The sequence below is a fragment of the Schistocerca piceifrons genome, chromosome X, assembly GCF_021461385.2.
Source record: "Schistocerca piceifrons isolate TAMUIC-IGC-003096 chromosome X, iqSchPice1.1, whole genome shotgun sequence".
NCBI lineage: Eukaryota > Metazoa > Arthropoda > Insecta > Orthoptera > Acrididae > Schistocerca > Schistocerca piceifrons.
In genome coordinates, this window is record NC_060149.1 from 305,658,385 (window position 1) to 305,674,800 (window position 16,416).

At 37.8% G+C, this 16,416-nt stretch overlaps 1 protein-coding gene across 3 annotated transcripts in view; it reads right to left on the reverse strand.

Annotated features, from left to right (window-relative positions):
- LOC124722923 (transmembrane protein 43 homolog) overlaps positions 1–16,416 on the reverse strand; it is a 257,784-nt gene that overhangs the window by 224,195 nt on the left and 17,173 nt on the right. For 2 of the 3 annotated variants that reach the window (XM_047248082.1, XM_047248083.1), the window contains exon 2: positions 7,697–7,837. In XM_047248082.1, the coding sequence (XP_047104038.1) occupies positions 7,697–7,825 (129 nt within the window). In that variant the 5' untranslated portion in view covers positions 7,826–7,837. Of the gene's footprint in view, positions 1–7,696; positions 7,838–7,923; positions 8,369–8,975; positions 9,057–9,182; positions 9,307–16,416 lie in introns of all 3 variants that reach the window. The other variant, XM_047248081.1, reaches the window with a different exon arrangement.

The following is a 16,416-nucleotide window of genomic DNA, read 5'->3' on the forward strand; positions in this document are numbered from 1 at the left end:
GTAACCAACACACACCTGAGACCACAGCCCTGCACCTGTTTTATTCATCTACTTACAATTTCCAATGCATCACTGAAATCTGGCACTTTGGTCTGAAAGTAACAAGGACACTTTAAGCACTAGCACAGTCTGAAGCTATTTGCATAGAATCAGTCAGTCTCTCTCTCTCTCTCTCTCTCTCATCTCTCTCTCTCTCTCTCTCTCTCTCATGCTTACATGCACACACTCAATCCCATCCCATCCCATCCCAAGTCTGTGCCCATGCTCGTACCTGTATCCACTCATGTTTAATGTCAGCAGTTTTCTTCATTTAGTATGAATAATGTTTCACATCTCACATCACGTCTAATAGTGATGGCACTGACTAACTGCATGCAGTAAACTATGGATTATTCATTGCACACAACAATATCACGCCACAAATGTTTGCTTTTGTCATTTACACAATGATATTATTAGAACCTACAGACTGCAGTTTTCCCCCTATTAAATAGGCAGTGTTCTTACAGAACAGATTGCTTGTCAGTGCCATCTATCACTAACTTCAAGTATGTGCACGCACGCGTGCGCGCGTGCAATGCAGACAAATTAAGAAGTGAAATATTTCCAGCTTATAGAACGGGGTTTGCTATCTTTGTGCAAAACATTATTGAGTCACGCAATTTTTAAATGAAGATAGAGCCACCTTCATAGTGTAATGCAATAAACTAGTGCTCATAGTTATAAGTTTAAGATTTTTTCACACTTTTGTGTGTGTGTCTCAGTCATACTACTTTACTGATATGTTTAGTGTTCCTCAGATCAACGCTTTATCTTTGTACCCAGTGGAAGAACAAAATTCTGGTTCTGGTACTACCACTGAAAGGTAAATATATAATAAATTGTAATAATCAGATGACCACCATCTGAAAAAATTATCTTCAGTTCACTAAATCAATTAATATTCCTGCAATATTATTACTTAAACAGCTGGACATTCAACAATGGCGGGACTTGCCTCTTCATTAATTACCTCATAGCTTGTTTGTAATTCAGATCCTTGGAGCCAGATCTTTCATATAAAGTACAATTTTTGAAATGTCACCCTTAGATGCAGTAACAATAATCTTCTAATGTCTTCCCTACAATTGCCGACTAGCTCCAACAATTACTGGTAGCTAAAATGAAATCAATCTGATCGCAAATACGTTTCCTTTTTGCCCCCTGCTAGTAGATTTTGCCGTTGATTAAATCTCTCTCTTGCTCAGATATACAAGTCACACTAACTTTTCTTCCATTAATGGGCACATGAGCAGTATGGAATTATAGTCACAACTTATATTGGAATTGTGCTGAGGTGATATACAATATTCTAAATGATTACTCAAGTTTTTAACATAATCAGCTGACTGTAGATCAGTTAGACTTTTAAGAAACTATGTACTCACTGGCATGAAACACTACGAAGTCCTAGGTCAAATTGAAGTATTTGAGAAACAAAGTGATTTATCCAAAACTTATTTTCATATTTTGCAAAAGAGCTCTCAGTGTTGTATACATGTAGCCTTGACTAAAATTGCATGGTGAATGCTCAATATGCCTAATAGGGGAAATTCATATGGCAACAGCTTGTAGGCAAACATGGCCACTACCAGGGACTCTGTCACACCCATTAATGTTTCCCCCCCCCCCACATTGGGAAGAGAAAAAGAGTGCCAGATCTGAGGTGCAAGATGGATGCAGAAGAGTCTTAGTCCCTTAACAAAGTTCCAAGTTATCGCATTATTTTCAGAGGAACTTAAAATCCCATGTGCACTCAGGCAACTTAAGAACAACCATTGGAAAAATAAAACCTCACTTGTATCCATTTCAGCACTAATAGTTACATGTGGCTGCTAGAGAGCATCCATTCCTATATTTTTAGAATCTGTCACTTTTTTTGAGGTAGTTGCCACTAGATCTCTTCTTTACTGTGTGCATCTTGGGATACTTGACAACAAAATGCATAATTTCAACCTCTGTCTTGTAGTACTGTTTACACTTTGCTTCCCAAACTGGAGAGCTGCAGTGATTCTGAGTTGCACATTGAATTTAGCAACTTGATGTTAAGAAGAATGTGGTGTCACTTCATTAGAAACTGATAGTGACAACAGTTCGTCAGATGACTGACAGGTGCTCACCAGTGGTACAAGAAATCTTGTCCATTGTGCTCCACCCAGCTCCTTCAAGATTTCCATTCACAGGAAACCATTGTGAAATACGTGGTTCAACTTCACATATGAACAGAAATTTGAAATTTTTAACTCATTATTTTCAGCATTAAAAGTTATCTTCTATATGACTATGTGTAATATCATTCATTATAGGACTTTTACATTAATAAAAAATACTATTTTTTTAAACATAGTTTGCAACAAAATCATGTATGCTAGGGGGTTAATTCAGAACACACTTGGAAAGTATTCTACCTATGCCAGTGCATATACATGCATGTTGTTGCAGTGTTTCTTTGAAGAAGCTTAAGAATATGTGCTCTAACACAACCATTGTCAATTGTTGTCTTCTGAATTTCTTTACGCATGACTTTGTTGATGTGTGTACTTACAGAAATGAAAGTAAACATTGTTTGGACTACACCCTCTACTCTCTTTACTTTAGATTTGGAGGAGGAAGGGGGGATGGGGGATGTGGGTAGCATCATTGTTGAAGACTTACTTCATCTCTGTCAAATTAGTGGAACTGTGTTTCTTAAACATGTTAACTATCAGTTCCCAGAACACTTGATGGATGAAATGCCCTCAATCTAAAAATACAAAACTGTACATTCTTCAGAAGCAGCTGCTGACAGTTTTACTGACTCATCACCACTAGTCTTAATTACGCACGACATATCAATGGATGATAAAATACTATCAATATGCCTCATTACATCTAGGTAGAGGTGAGCAGTACAGCACCTCCACCCAGCAGGTCATTTGGGGACTGTCAGCTGATTGATTTAAGACCAAACAGACGCAAGCTCATTCTTACTTCTGTTCGACAGCTAATGTATTGTTCTCCACAGCTAGCTAAAGTATTGATGACTACTCTGCTCTGCCATTGTTGTTTGTAGATATTCTTTGGACTGATCATGTAACTTGTTCACAATGATTGGAACTGCTTGGGACCTGAGTATAGTGAGGCCCACCTACCGCTATAAGGTCTACATCTACCGTCTCTAATACCATTTCAGCAAAGTTGTTGCTTTCATCTCTGTCTACAAGGGATTCTCACCATCAGAATCCAGGTTGTGTTAATTCCTATTTATTTTATTTGTAGTCCTGAAAAATACACAAGATCAGTAGCTTTATGAACTGAGCTCATTTATTCTGTGTTTCAGTGCATTCAATAAAGTGTTGATGGATAACATTTGTAATCCATGACCTATTTTGTGGAATTAATGAAAAATCTTGGCTTGAAAGCAGAATAATACCGAAAGTCCAAATATCTATCACAAGATGGAGTCACTCTCAAAACACTTCTGAGTAACAAACTATAATATGAACTCAAGTTCAGCCCAATGACTGCTAGCTAATGGCCACCACACAGGGTATGGTTAGGCAAGCTTTTCCAGAACTACACAACCCAGTCACACTAATGTGACCACCACCTATTTAACCACTCACAGATGGCAGGCAGTAGCACTAGCAGTGGAGGGTAGATGAAGTGTGTTAGGGGGATGCAGAAAATAGTCCAGTCATTATTGTAATGCAGAAATGGAGCCATTTACCTCACTCCCAAAACAGAACAATCATTGAATTTCAGGCCAAGAGTGGAAGCACATCCAAAATAGCAAAGTCTGTAAGCTGTTCATGTGCCACTGCAGTTAAAGTATACTGTGCATTGCAAAATGGCACTATCCACAACTGGCACACCGGCAAATAACACGCGCAACTGTCAACCCATATAAACCAAGGGATTGTCAACAGTGTCTCCTCAATGCCCGTTCAGTGAATGTTGCTGCATATGCACCCATGCTCACCGCTGCTCATTGGCAAAAAAGGCTGCAATCTGCACACCAGTACCACAACTGGATGTCCAATGACTGACAAGTGGCCTTTTCAGCTGAATTCATCAAGCATATGACTACTGGTGCATAGGGCATGAAACATCTCAAAGCAAACACACTGTGACAATCATTCAAAGGGTCCAGGCTGGAGAAGGGAGTACTATGGTCTCGGGAATGATTTTGTGGCATTCCCTGGGTGATTGTTGTCATTTTTATAGGAACAATGGATCAACACAGGTATTCATCTATCCTCTGTGACCATGTCCACCCCTACATGCTGTCTGTTTTTCCTTGGCACAATTCCATCTACCAGCAGGACAATGAAATGTGACACACTTCACCGTGTACATGCATGGTTTGAAGAGCACCAGGATGAATTTACCATGATGCCCTGGTCACTAAATGCCCCAGATTTACACCCAATCAAGACCCTATGGCAGCACCTCGATCAGGCTGTATGTGCTGTGGATCCTCAACTGAGTAACCTAGCACAGATGGCCATGGAGTTGGTATGGCTCCACATCCTTGCCAGTACCTTCCGGAACCCCCACTGACACTCCTGTTGCAGAGGTCCATGCTGTGAAAGGTGGTTGTTCAGGATTTGCACAAGCGGTCACATCACTGTAACTGGACAGTGTACAAATAAGCACACATGGAAGAAGCTTGCAATGTTAGACTGGCTGCTGTCACTGCTGGTCTTTCTTGAAAAGATGGTGGTTCTATAACAAGATAGTTTATCAAGGAACAACAACACCCCTTTAAGTGTTTAATGTCCAAGACGTTTGCTGACTGAAGAAGATAAGTGAGATCACAGATAAATCACAGTGTTTCAAATGTTTGCACAATTTCATAGAATTTTCTGTTCTTCCACTCACTCTTGCACATGCACAAAGTGCATGCAATCTACAGTAGAAGTATTTGGTTGTTCAACATGCATTTTTTAAAATTTAGATATTGTCAAATTGTGGAAGCTTATGTGTAGTAATGCCTCGACATAAAAACTGTGCTTCAGCATTCTAATAGATCAATGACAATTATTTTAATGAAGAATGACTTTTTACCATGGCATTGCATGGTGTCATGTAAGAATGTCATCACAAATTATAACATTCAGTTCAATTTTTATTTCACCTGGTTCTCCTACATCCAACAATGCATTATGATACAGGCATCATCGTACAAGATGCAATGCCATGCATTATGATACAGGTATCTTCATACGAGCTGCAATGCCATGGTAAAAAGTCATTCTTCATGAAAATAATTGTCATTGATCTATTAGAATGCTGCAGCATAGCTATTGGCCACTTTCATGATTGGTGAAGCACAATGACTTCCACTGGATGCTCACAGAGATGACATATTAAGTGTTTCCCTTAACATTGTCTGTTTATATACCTCATCAAACATTCAGGAGGCACTGAAAGGCCCAGATATAAGTATTAACTCTGCATTTGTCACTTAGCACATCCTGATCTGCTTCAGGTTTCTAGTAATACTTTGTTCTGTTCTAGCAATTCCTTTAAAAGTTACAGTCATAAATGTCTTCTGCTATAGTATTTTATGATGCTTGTATGGTGTAATTGTGCACAAAAAGAGAGAAAATACAGTCTCATTTAAATTAAACAATGTGGTTGTAGCTTACATGATATTTTATTTTATTTGAGGTACATAATGCAAAAAGGGGTCATTCTCTTGGAGCAATGTGAATAATATTATAGTTACATTTGTTGAAGTCTTAACAAAAATTAGAGAGTTAAACATTTAGGACTTGTAAAAATATCTGAGCATATGTGAATGTAACACAAACATGTATCCTTTCTTAACTCTTCAGAAATGTTTTACCTTTAAGCTTTCTCATTGGCAGAACATTTACATAAAGGTCATTTACACTGTCATGAGTCTCAATATAATGGCACTTTCACTGCTGTCATGGGCACAGTAACACTGTTGTGTTACAGGTATAGTACAATTACTCCCACAGCCATGGTAAAGATGCTAGTAACATACGAAAATCTAGTACAGATCAAAGAAGATCTCAAGAATAGTGGGCTAGCACAGACTTAATAACTCATGACTTTTTACAGCTGTGACGTGCTGACTGAGTGAGGGCTCAAATGGAATACAAAAATAAATAAATAATAAATAAAAAATAAAAAAATTATTCCACACTTTTCAGTAGCAAAAAAGCTTTGCATTAACACCAGTTTCACCCTCTCCCTTACTTTCATTTTCATATTCATACTTAATCTTAAATGGCATCGTTTACCTTTGTAGCTAGAGTCATGAATGTACAAGTTTCAGCTTGCCCAGCCCTTGTCCTTTGTGCTGGCCTGTGCAGGCCACAGTCTAGTCTGTCTCGCCACTGTCAGTAGGCTAGTAGGCTGGCCTATCTGCCGGTTGTCTCACCAGCCCACTGCATTGTGCACTCTGCTCTCGATATTCATCGCTGCAGCATGTCTATATTACTGCAGTGCAAGTTGTATGTCTGCCAAATCCTGAACTTTAAGAGGTAAAAGTTTTACTTCGACACTGTGTGCTATGTGAGTCTTGCCATGCGTCAATGCATTGTGGTTGTCAGATTCCACACTTCAAGAATGCAATGTATTAATTTCATCAATGTATGCTCACTTGCACGATTTGGAAAGAAGTATTATAATTAAATGAATCTTTCCAGAGTAAAGGTATGGTGTAACTGTTATTCCTTTGATACACAAACTTCTAATCATAAAAAATACCTTTGTGGGTACTCTAACTGGTTGTAAGTACAACAAATGTATGAACTGGCACTACAGGGAACACCCATCTATTAAAACCACTGTCAACCCGACACTGTATAATTAATCAAAACTACAAGTGGAGGTAACAACAGTGCTTTGCAGACAGAGACAGAACGTAATGCAGCAGACACAACAGACTGGCCCATCAAATAAACAACTAGGAGGGCTGGGAAATTGACAGGCCAGCAATGTACTCAGTTGTATAGTATGACAAGTCAGCTACACTGGCCCATGTACCATGCAGGCCACGTTTTAAGACACTGGCTGAAACCTGCACAACAACTCTACTCTTAGCATACAGTTAAAGATTTAACAACTCTCACTATATTACTGAGGTACACAATAGCACAATTACTTATTTAGAGACTTTTCAAGAGAGATTTTCCTCATTATGAACATGCCCCACACTGAGTATGGATAATTTCAGATTATGTAGTCAACATCTACAACAGAAAAGAAAAATTTTTTGCTATAACCTCTCACATGTTTTCACTTATACATCACTGTTCCAGATATGCTTACGACATTTGTCCTTTCTGCTCTACTGTAAAACTGTGCAGCTGTGGTTCTACAACTTATAAATTCTGTCGCCTTGAGTATTTAACTCAATAACTTCACAGAACACGAAACATAAATATACTAAATAACTAATGGCAACTCACTTTATCATCAAAATGGTTCTACCATATCAAATAATCAGTTGTGATTTGATATGATTTATTCAGAATATTTTAAAAACCAATGACCTCTTTTTTTTTTTTTTTTTTTTTACAGAAAAGCAGATACAGGTAGGATTGGGCTGTAACGTTTCTCCGATTCATTATCATGCAACATCAAATTTCATTTATCAGACATCATAATCAATAATTAATAAAGCAAAAGAAATTACCTCATTCCACAAAAGTAGAGATATTCCACACACACACGTAACAAACCCCAAAAGAAGGGAAAACCATGTGCCTTTCCGTTTTATTCTCGCATTATGAGCACGGTGTGAACCCATCTGTTGACGGGGCATAGTAGCAGAGTGCTAACAACAAACAGAAAATATTATACCACATTAAAATGCTTTAGCATGAAATAATAAAAAGAAAATTTTCAAAACTACCTTCATACCATAAAATTAACAATACTACAGTAGACTGGGATATCAGTTCAGTTGCATCATATAGCAGCAAAATATTTCAAGGCTAGTTTCCTCACTTTGGCTGCTGTTTACACAACTGCACTGTGACAAATCAAACGTTTCACAGAGTGTTTCTTCTCATATTAGGATTTAAGAAACACTTTTACAAGGTCACTACAAATAAAATACAAGTAGAGGGAAACAATCAGTTTTGGACTTAACTGTAGGATACTTCACAGTATTTGGATGGATTTGAGGTGAATATGAGGAAAAAGCTCTATCAGAAACAAAATTTAACATACTTCTGACAAACAAACATAACTTCATGGAGAGGAAAGGGGGGGGGGTGGAGGGAGAGGGGGGCGGAGATTATATATGCATGCAGCCATGCACTTGTCTCGGCCAATAAAGAGACGTAGTCATACTACTGGAGAACTGCAACAGAAAGAAAAATAAAATAAATAATGAAAATATTAAGCAATGTCATCAATACATAAAAAGAAGTTTAAATACAAATTCCCAATAATCTATTTTCACTGCTGCATAACTACACTAAACAATACTACAAGGGGGGAAAAAAAAAACGCACATAAGGATTAGAAAACTCAACAGAAATGCTTCTTCCTTTTTGTTTCTAACACCAAAATGTTATAAGGCATTTAAATCCAAGACTGAAATCTGAGAATGGGACAGAAGTAATAAACAAGTCATTACCGTTTATTTAAAAGCTAGTACATAAGGCTGGAGAGAAAATTTGCTTTTAACTGTTCAAAGGATTGTAATTAGACTTGAATAAAGCACTACAAGTAAGTAAAGTAATTTATTCAGCATTTTCTGTTTCTTGTATACCAATTTACAACTGAATGCAAATATCTTCATCAAAATAACACTTGCTTCAGTCTAAAACTCATCAACTGTACTGGTTCAAAAGTTGAAATTATTGAGACCAATTAGCATTCAGTATTTTTTGTAAGTTGGGCAACTTATTTTGTAGTGTTTTCACATAACACTGATTTATGATTGCTCTCTTTTTTCAACTTACTAGTGCGCCTCTTCCATTCCAACTGATGGATTTTTCTTTAACTTGCTTCTTTCAGTTTTGCTCCAGTTTTCAATCCTGTGACTGGATAATAGTTTATAGTGCTAAAAAAGTCTAAATAATAAAATTCACAGTATTTACCTACAAAAGCTAAACATAGACTTAACCATTCTAGTATGCAAGAAAATAGGAATAAAGTTGTTTACATACATTTCACCATGCTGCATAACAATTCTGCGCATTCCAAAGCATATCATTCCACCGTGTGATTTAATGTACTGCATTCATTCAAAACGGCTTACACTCGAACTGAGATACAGCAAATGTTACACTACTGAAAAACAAATAAATTTTTACTATATCTTCTAAAGGCAGACAGGAACTTGCTTATAATTCCACTGCAAGTAAAAACAGTGACAAATCTTCCCCAGAAAAATAGTCCAACAAATAATTGCACTTAATTAGTCTACAGTAATACATTTACTGAAAAAAAATTTACTGCTACTTACCATTCATTTGCAGCAAATTTTTAAGGTATTCATTTACATGTGCTCTCATTACAAAGTCCCGTGTCATTGCATTGATTAGACATTGTACATATAGCAAAATCTCAAAGGATAGCCAGCCAGTCTAAGCATATTCTACAATTCTTATGCATAATTTTATTTCAAACAGCTGTTTCTTTCAAACATTTTCCCAAGTTTACTTCTTACACCTTCCCAGGGCCTATGTGCCTGCGAACTATGGGATCTGAATACCCAAGCCACCATGTTAAGCTAATAGGGAATGAGAGAAACACGTCACACTGTGGTCAATGGTGCATCTTTGAGGGCAGGGTGCAGAGTATATGCTCTCTTGGACTTAACCTTCAAACAGAACAGACAGCTTCTGCTGCCAGCCTCTGCTCACCAAGACCAGCCACCAGCCACATGAACTTTTAACAGCCTGCCCTCCCCCTCTCTATTCTATAAAGTTTTTTCCAAACCTCTAAGACCTGCAGTCCATATCGTCTACCTCCACAGGGCAAGCCCTTCTGTATTCCGAGTACTGAGAATATACTCCAGTTCAATGAAGTTTACTCTTTAATTTCATAAACCACTCCCCTCCCCCCAATCTGATCCTGACCATGATCCCCTCCTTTTAAGCCTACACAGAAATTACTTCAAACGCACATGGAAGGGTGGTCACTATGTGGCAAAATCTACAGAAAGAAAGAGTGATGTAGAAGGAGGGACCCAAAAATACCTAAAATTCCTTTTCCATGGGTGAAGGGGCGACAGTGGCATTGGTCACATAGCGGTTTGAATCAACCAACCATATGTTATCAATGCAAAATGATTCAAATGGCTCTGAGCACTATGAGACTTAACATCTGAGGTCATCAGTCCCCTAGAATTTAGAACTACTTAAACCTAACTAACCTAAGGACATCACACACACCCATGCCTGAGGCAGGATTCAAACCTGCGACCGTAGGGGTCGCGCGGTTCCAAACTGTAGAGCCTAGAACCACTCGGCCACCCCAGCCGGCTTATCAATGCAGAAATGTAAGTTAGATCATAGTGATTTTTTTTCCATAATCCAGGGATTTTGTTTCACCTTTTCTGTCTCCTAAGAATACTTCCCTTTCAGGTCTACATCTAGGGAACAGGACAAAGTTACAAAGGAACAGAGCCACTAAAAAGTGTGAGTACGAATCTGTAACTTGTCTTTTCATTGCAGTGAAGAGTTGGGACGAACCCATAGGACTTCCTGACTCTTCTGAATATTCATTAGAACAGATTGCCACGGAGTTACCATGCATTGTGGATGTTCCAAGGGCAGACTACTTCAATCCTCAATTAGAGGACATGCATAGCCTTGTTTTCTAACCTTTGGCTTATGATTTGTTACTATCTGGTGGAACACTTTGGACCAAGTAGGGCTACTGTGAAGAGAATGTCACAAGAATGTAGAAGATTTATTACTCAATTACAGCACCAAAAGAAAGGCATTGTGCTGTCTTCTTGGATTTGTGGTTTTTTTATCTATAATAACCCAATCTCATTTCTTAGATATTATCATAATTTTTGTCCCAGGATTCTTCAAGAGTCACTGCATACTATGTGTGTCAAATTTTAAGTGTGCAGTGCACACTTATGTATAAAATTAAAAACTTGTTTCTATTAAATGTCTTATTACAATCAAAATCAGTTTCAATATTACACTTGTCTTGTTAACATATTACTTTTTCAATAAATGAACACATCTTTTATTCATTTCAGGCTACTTTCTGCTTTTTCATGGGTCATAGTGAATTTATCTGCCAACTGGACCTATATGAAGCATAAATTTATATTGGTATTTATATTTGAAACAGTATTTTTATTATTTAAGATTACTGTGTGATCAACTATATTGCCAAACTGCAAAACATAAGCCTGTATGAGGCACTACACAATTTGGGCATTGAAGTTCATCAAAAAAACTCAAATACATTATAATTCACATAAGCAAACTTACAGGCAAACTTTAACAAAACAGGACTGAGAATCTTGGCAACATTCATGGATAAAAAATAACATTTGAAGAATAGCACAAACAAGAGCATGATAAACTTATGTAACTGCTTAAGCATGGCCAGTAACCAGTGACAAGAGAAATTCATAGAAAAACAGGCAAATGTTTATTTTAGTGGAGATATCTCTTACATGCCATGGTTATGTTAATACTTGTCCAAGATCAGTAAGAGCAGAGAGGCACCTTCAATCCTACATTTAAGAATAACATACAAAGTAAGTATTTTTTGCTAATGTTCCTTTTTAATTACTAATTGCTGTTTTCAATGTTTCTGCTGTAACTGCCAAGTGGATAATCTTCAGCACTATGTTTATTGCTTGGTCTCTGTCTCTCTGTCTCTCTCTCTCAAGAGAAAAGGACAAGAAAAGGAAGGAAGGAAAAAATGATTGGTTTTAGCATCCTGTCAACTAGTTAAATTTACCTGATGGGGGAAAGAAACTGCCATGCCCTTTCAAAGGAATCCCCCAGGCATTTGTCTTAAACGTTTAGGGAATTCATGAAAAACCTAAATCTGGATGGGCATACAGTGATTTGAAACATCACCACCCTGAACATGAGTCCAGTGTGTCAGCACTGCACTCACTCAATAGGGGCAGGAAACTTCCTTAATAAGCACAACAAGATATAAGAAATCATGTATACCAACATAACATGTGTGGGCTATAACCAGCTAAGAAATGACTGAAAGATTATCGAAATAAACCTGGTAAAAATTAAAGGACATCTCTGCAAAAATTGTAGTCCATCACAATAAAACCAATGCCCCTCCCTAACAGACATTAAACTATTAATAATCACACAAAGGTAGCACTGATGTTAATATTTGTCATATTCATAGATGATAACTTTCTACCTTCCTACATTGTGCCTAAGCCACAGTCCTTGTTAACTACCTGGCCCAGCAACAGGGATAGAACTGCACTGGAATTGTTATGTTTGAATGTCTTTGCACCCTGGGCTCAAGAATTAAACTGACAATGTGGTTGCAGGTGGCAACTGCAATTTCACTTTTCCACTGGTATCACTTAGCAATACTTGGATGATGATGATGATGATGATTGTTTATTTTCTCATTTGCCATTTGCTAGTGTCAGCCCTTGGATTTTGGAATTCAATGTCTGATGAAATGATACTGATGACAGTTCCTTACACAAAAGCTTGGGTCGGGAATCTCTCTTCCCAATCTAACAAAATAAGATTTCCCTTCACTACTGAAAACATTATGGAAAAGAAACAACCAAATTTGAAGAACTAAGTGTTACCAGCTTTTGCAGTTACAGGTCTCATTATATTTCAGTTGGGGCATGTTCCAAATATAAGCTACCAAAGAAACCTGACAACCACTACCAGCAATTCAAGTAATGAAGACATCAACCCTGAAAGTGAGACGTTTGTGTATATTTGTGATGAGTCAGTAATGACTGTCATAAGTGTCGCAAGAACAAAAAAAATAAGTGCTGAAATTGGGAACACACAAGATATGATTAAAGGAAAAATATTCAATTTTGTGGGACAAGTTTTATCTGAAAATGATTAAAATTAATTTTTGACAGTAAAAGGAAACTTATGTGGCTCTGGAAGTAGCTGCAGTAATACTCCAAAGTAAAGTGATGTTACTGAGCATGGTTGGTGCATTTCATTTCAAATATTTTACCCGAGTCAATCACAGACAGAAGAGGTCAACTAAGGACTTCTAGGTGACAAACTATGGTTGATATGTAAAACTTTCCCCTAACATTTCATTTCCAGCTGAGGATGGCTCCCACAACCGGAGATGAAACATTAGGGGAAAGTTTCACACATTGACCACGGCCTTTCAGCCCAAAAGTTTTAAAAAGAAGTTAATACCAGCCAGTAAAGCCTGCATTCTATGATCAAGATTGGGACTGGTCTTTTAGTAGAAACCATCCTGGTATTTTCTTTAAGTAATTTATGGAAAGCACAGGAAACCTGAATCAGGATAGCTGGATGAAGACTGGTGTCTCCATACTCCCGGGTACTATGCCACACTGTTGAGAACAACGCAACCCCATTCAGTTTAACCGAAGTGTTCAATACTGTTTTGCAAAGAAGTTGTTTAATAATGTAATAAGCTGGCTCTACAATGTTAATTCATTGCTTACAGATCACTGCACAAATTGTACACACATTATTTCATAATGAACACTATACGCACTATCAGTTGACATCTGGACCATGGTGGAAATTTGTAATTTTTTTTGGTATCTGCACAGGAAATTCATTTCCTTTTTGTACCTTTTTTTCCATAAAAATTGGGCAATCCCTGTTCAGTCAGAAGAACTGGTGCACACTTGTAGGCTAATTAGTGTGCTTCTGGCACATGCCACCTTGCTATACACAGTAAATCACCTAAAATTATTGCAGAAATGGAAAGTGCTATTGATCTGCAGTTTGGATTGGTAGTCAAGGGTTCATACTTTTAGCTAATCAACAGATTGTAATAATACTTACAAAGTGTATTTTTTGTGCATACATACATTTTTTTTAAATTGAACTATGCCTATTGACAATAACAAACTAAAAGTAGGGTAAATTAGAATGTCAGTGGTGTTTGTTGCAGAAGTCTAGCACGAGTCATTTACGAGATATCTCATTTTCAAAAGTTTCGACACTGACACTTGTTTGTGCCATTCAACCTGCGTAATTGCTAGGTTGCGTGTTCCTGGAGTGCAGTGTGACTTGCTAGTGAGTTAGTGTGTGACGGTCCAATCAGTAGGTCGTGAGTGGACAACAGGATTTACCAATGCAGAAAACACCAACATGCTCATGATGTATGGAAAGTGTAGGAAGAATGCAGTTTGCTCTTTTACAGTGTTTGCAACAAGATATCCCAACATAATTCAACTGTATCAGCAATTATTTATCAACCTCTTCATCCAGTTATATGAATGTTGTTGTGTAATACCCAAGACAACATAATTGAAGGAAGCAAGTGGCGACAAAAGACGAGCAATTAATGTTCTTGCTCCTGTTGTAACTGATCCGCATGTTGGCTCCCACGCAACAACACGAGGGAGTGGCATAAGTCAGGCAAGTGTCCTCACGCATTCTCTATCGACATAGGTTCCATCCCTAAAATATGTCTCACCATCAAGAGCTGCACGTCAACGATTACGAAAAATCGTGTAACTTCTGTATGTGGGTATTAAGACAGGGTACTCCAGATGTATTAGGTATCTTGTTTAGAAATGAAGCCACATTTACCAATCATGAGCAGGTACACTGCTGAAACATGTACTATTGATCTGTTGACAATCCCCATTGGCTTCTTCAGGTGGAATGTCAGCATCCATGGAATGTGAATATATGGTGTCGGATAGTGATCAGCTCAGAATCACTTTTCATGGATGGAACACTGAATGTGCACTAGTATTGCGGCCTCCCAACAGACCATCTTGGACAGATGCTCACAGACGTTCCTCTGCAGACTAGGAGGAACCTATGGCACCAACATGATGGCTGTTCATGGCCATCCCATTCCTTGTACTACAGGCGTTTAGACTTTTTCCTGTGCGGAATGCTGAAACATGCTCCTTGCAAGGACATACCAACTACACCCGATGATATGCAATGACATTACTGCAGCCTGCTCTGACATCTCTGCTGAAATGCTAGCACATGTGCAGCAGTTGTTCCATACCACATTGGAAGTGTGTATTGCTGCTGTGGTGGTCATTTTGAACACAACCTGTGATGATCAATTGTCTCACTACTTGTCATAATCCACACATAACTAGTGTATGCACTTCAGTTGTTTAGTGTGTGCTTTCACAAGTATTGGACAAGTGTCAGTGTGGGAATTTTTGAAAATACGACATCTCATACACAATTCGCACTAGAATCCTGCAGTTCTAATTTACCCTACTTTTAGTTTGTTAACATCAATAGGCATTGTTCCATTTAAAAATGTATGTTTGTACAAGTAAGTATTATTACAATCTGTTGATTACCTAACATTCAATAGTACTTTCCATTTTTTTCCAATATTTGCAGTGCAAATTTTAGGTGATCAATCCTGTACAACCCAGCCACAAATAGCTTGCATTTTGTGCGCACACGCACACACAAGCACAACTATATTATTAGCAACTGGATCACTCTATTGAATTCAGTACATAAGCTCTTAGTTTTACAACATGATTGAATTGAAAGTGTGTACATTGATGTCAGTGGCAGCATGAAACTTTATACCCTTACTAGAGTTCAGGCTATGAGTCATCTCTGCAGATATTTCAGTACTCAAGGTTATTCTCATAGGAGGCACACAGCTTTTGCTCTATTTGAAGTTTGAATAATGAGTTTGCAATTAATTTTTTCCCCTCCCTCTCTTACAGATTTCAATGAAGTCAACTGGTGCCACCTATCTCGTGTGAAAAACAGGATACTTTTAACATACTTGCCTCATCCTGTATTAACTGTAAGGTACATATTATGAACTATAGGTTATATTTGATCACACACTAATGTTTGGGAGGACTTCCTATAAACAGACTTATTTGGCAGGCTCTTCATGTCAACAGGCTGAACACTCATCTGAAACTTACAATCTGCAGTATCTAATAGGTTACACCTTACCCACTAGAAGTCTACTAGTAATCAAATGTAGACCCTAATTTCATGAAGAATTTTCTGAGGCTGTACCGCTGGGGCACAGTATTTCATAGAACTAGTTCAAAGACTGCAGGAAGAGAATTGAGCTGAAGCATCTGAGATGTGGTGTTACAGTAGGATGCTGAAAGATAAGGAATGAGGAAGTTCTCTACAGAATCAACAATATATGGAAAACACTGACTACAAGAAGAGAAGATCATACGATGTGTTAAGACATCAAGTAATAACTTGCATGGTACAAGAAGATGTAGGG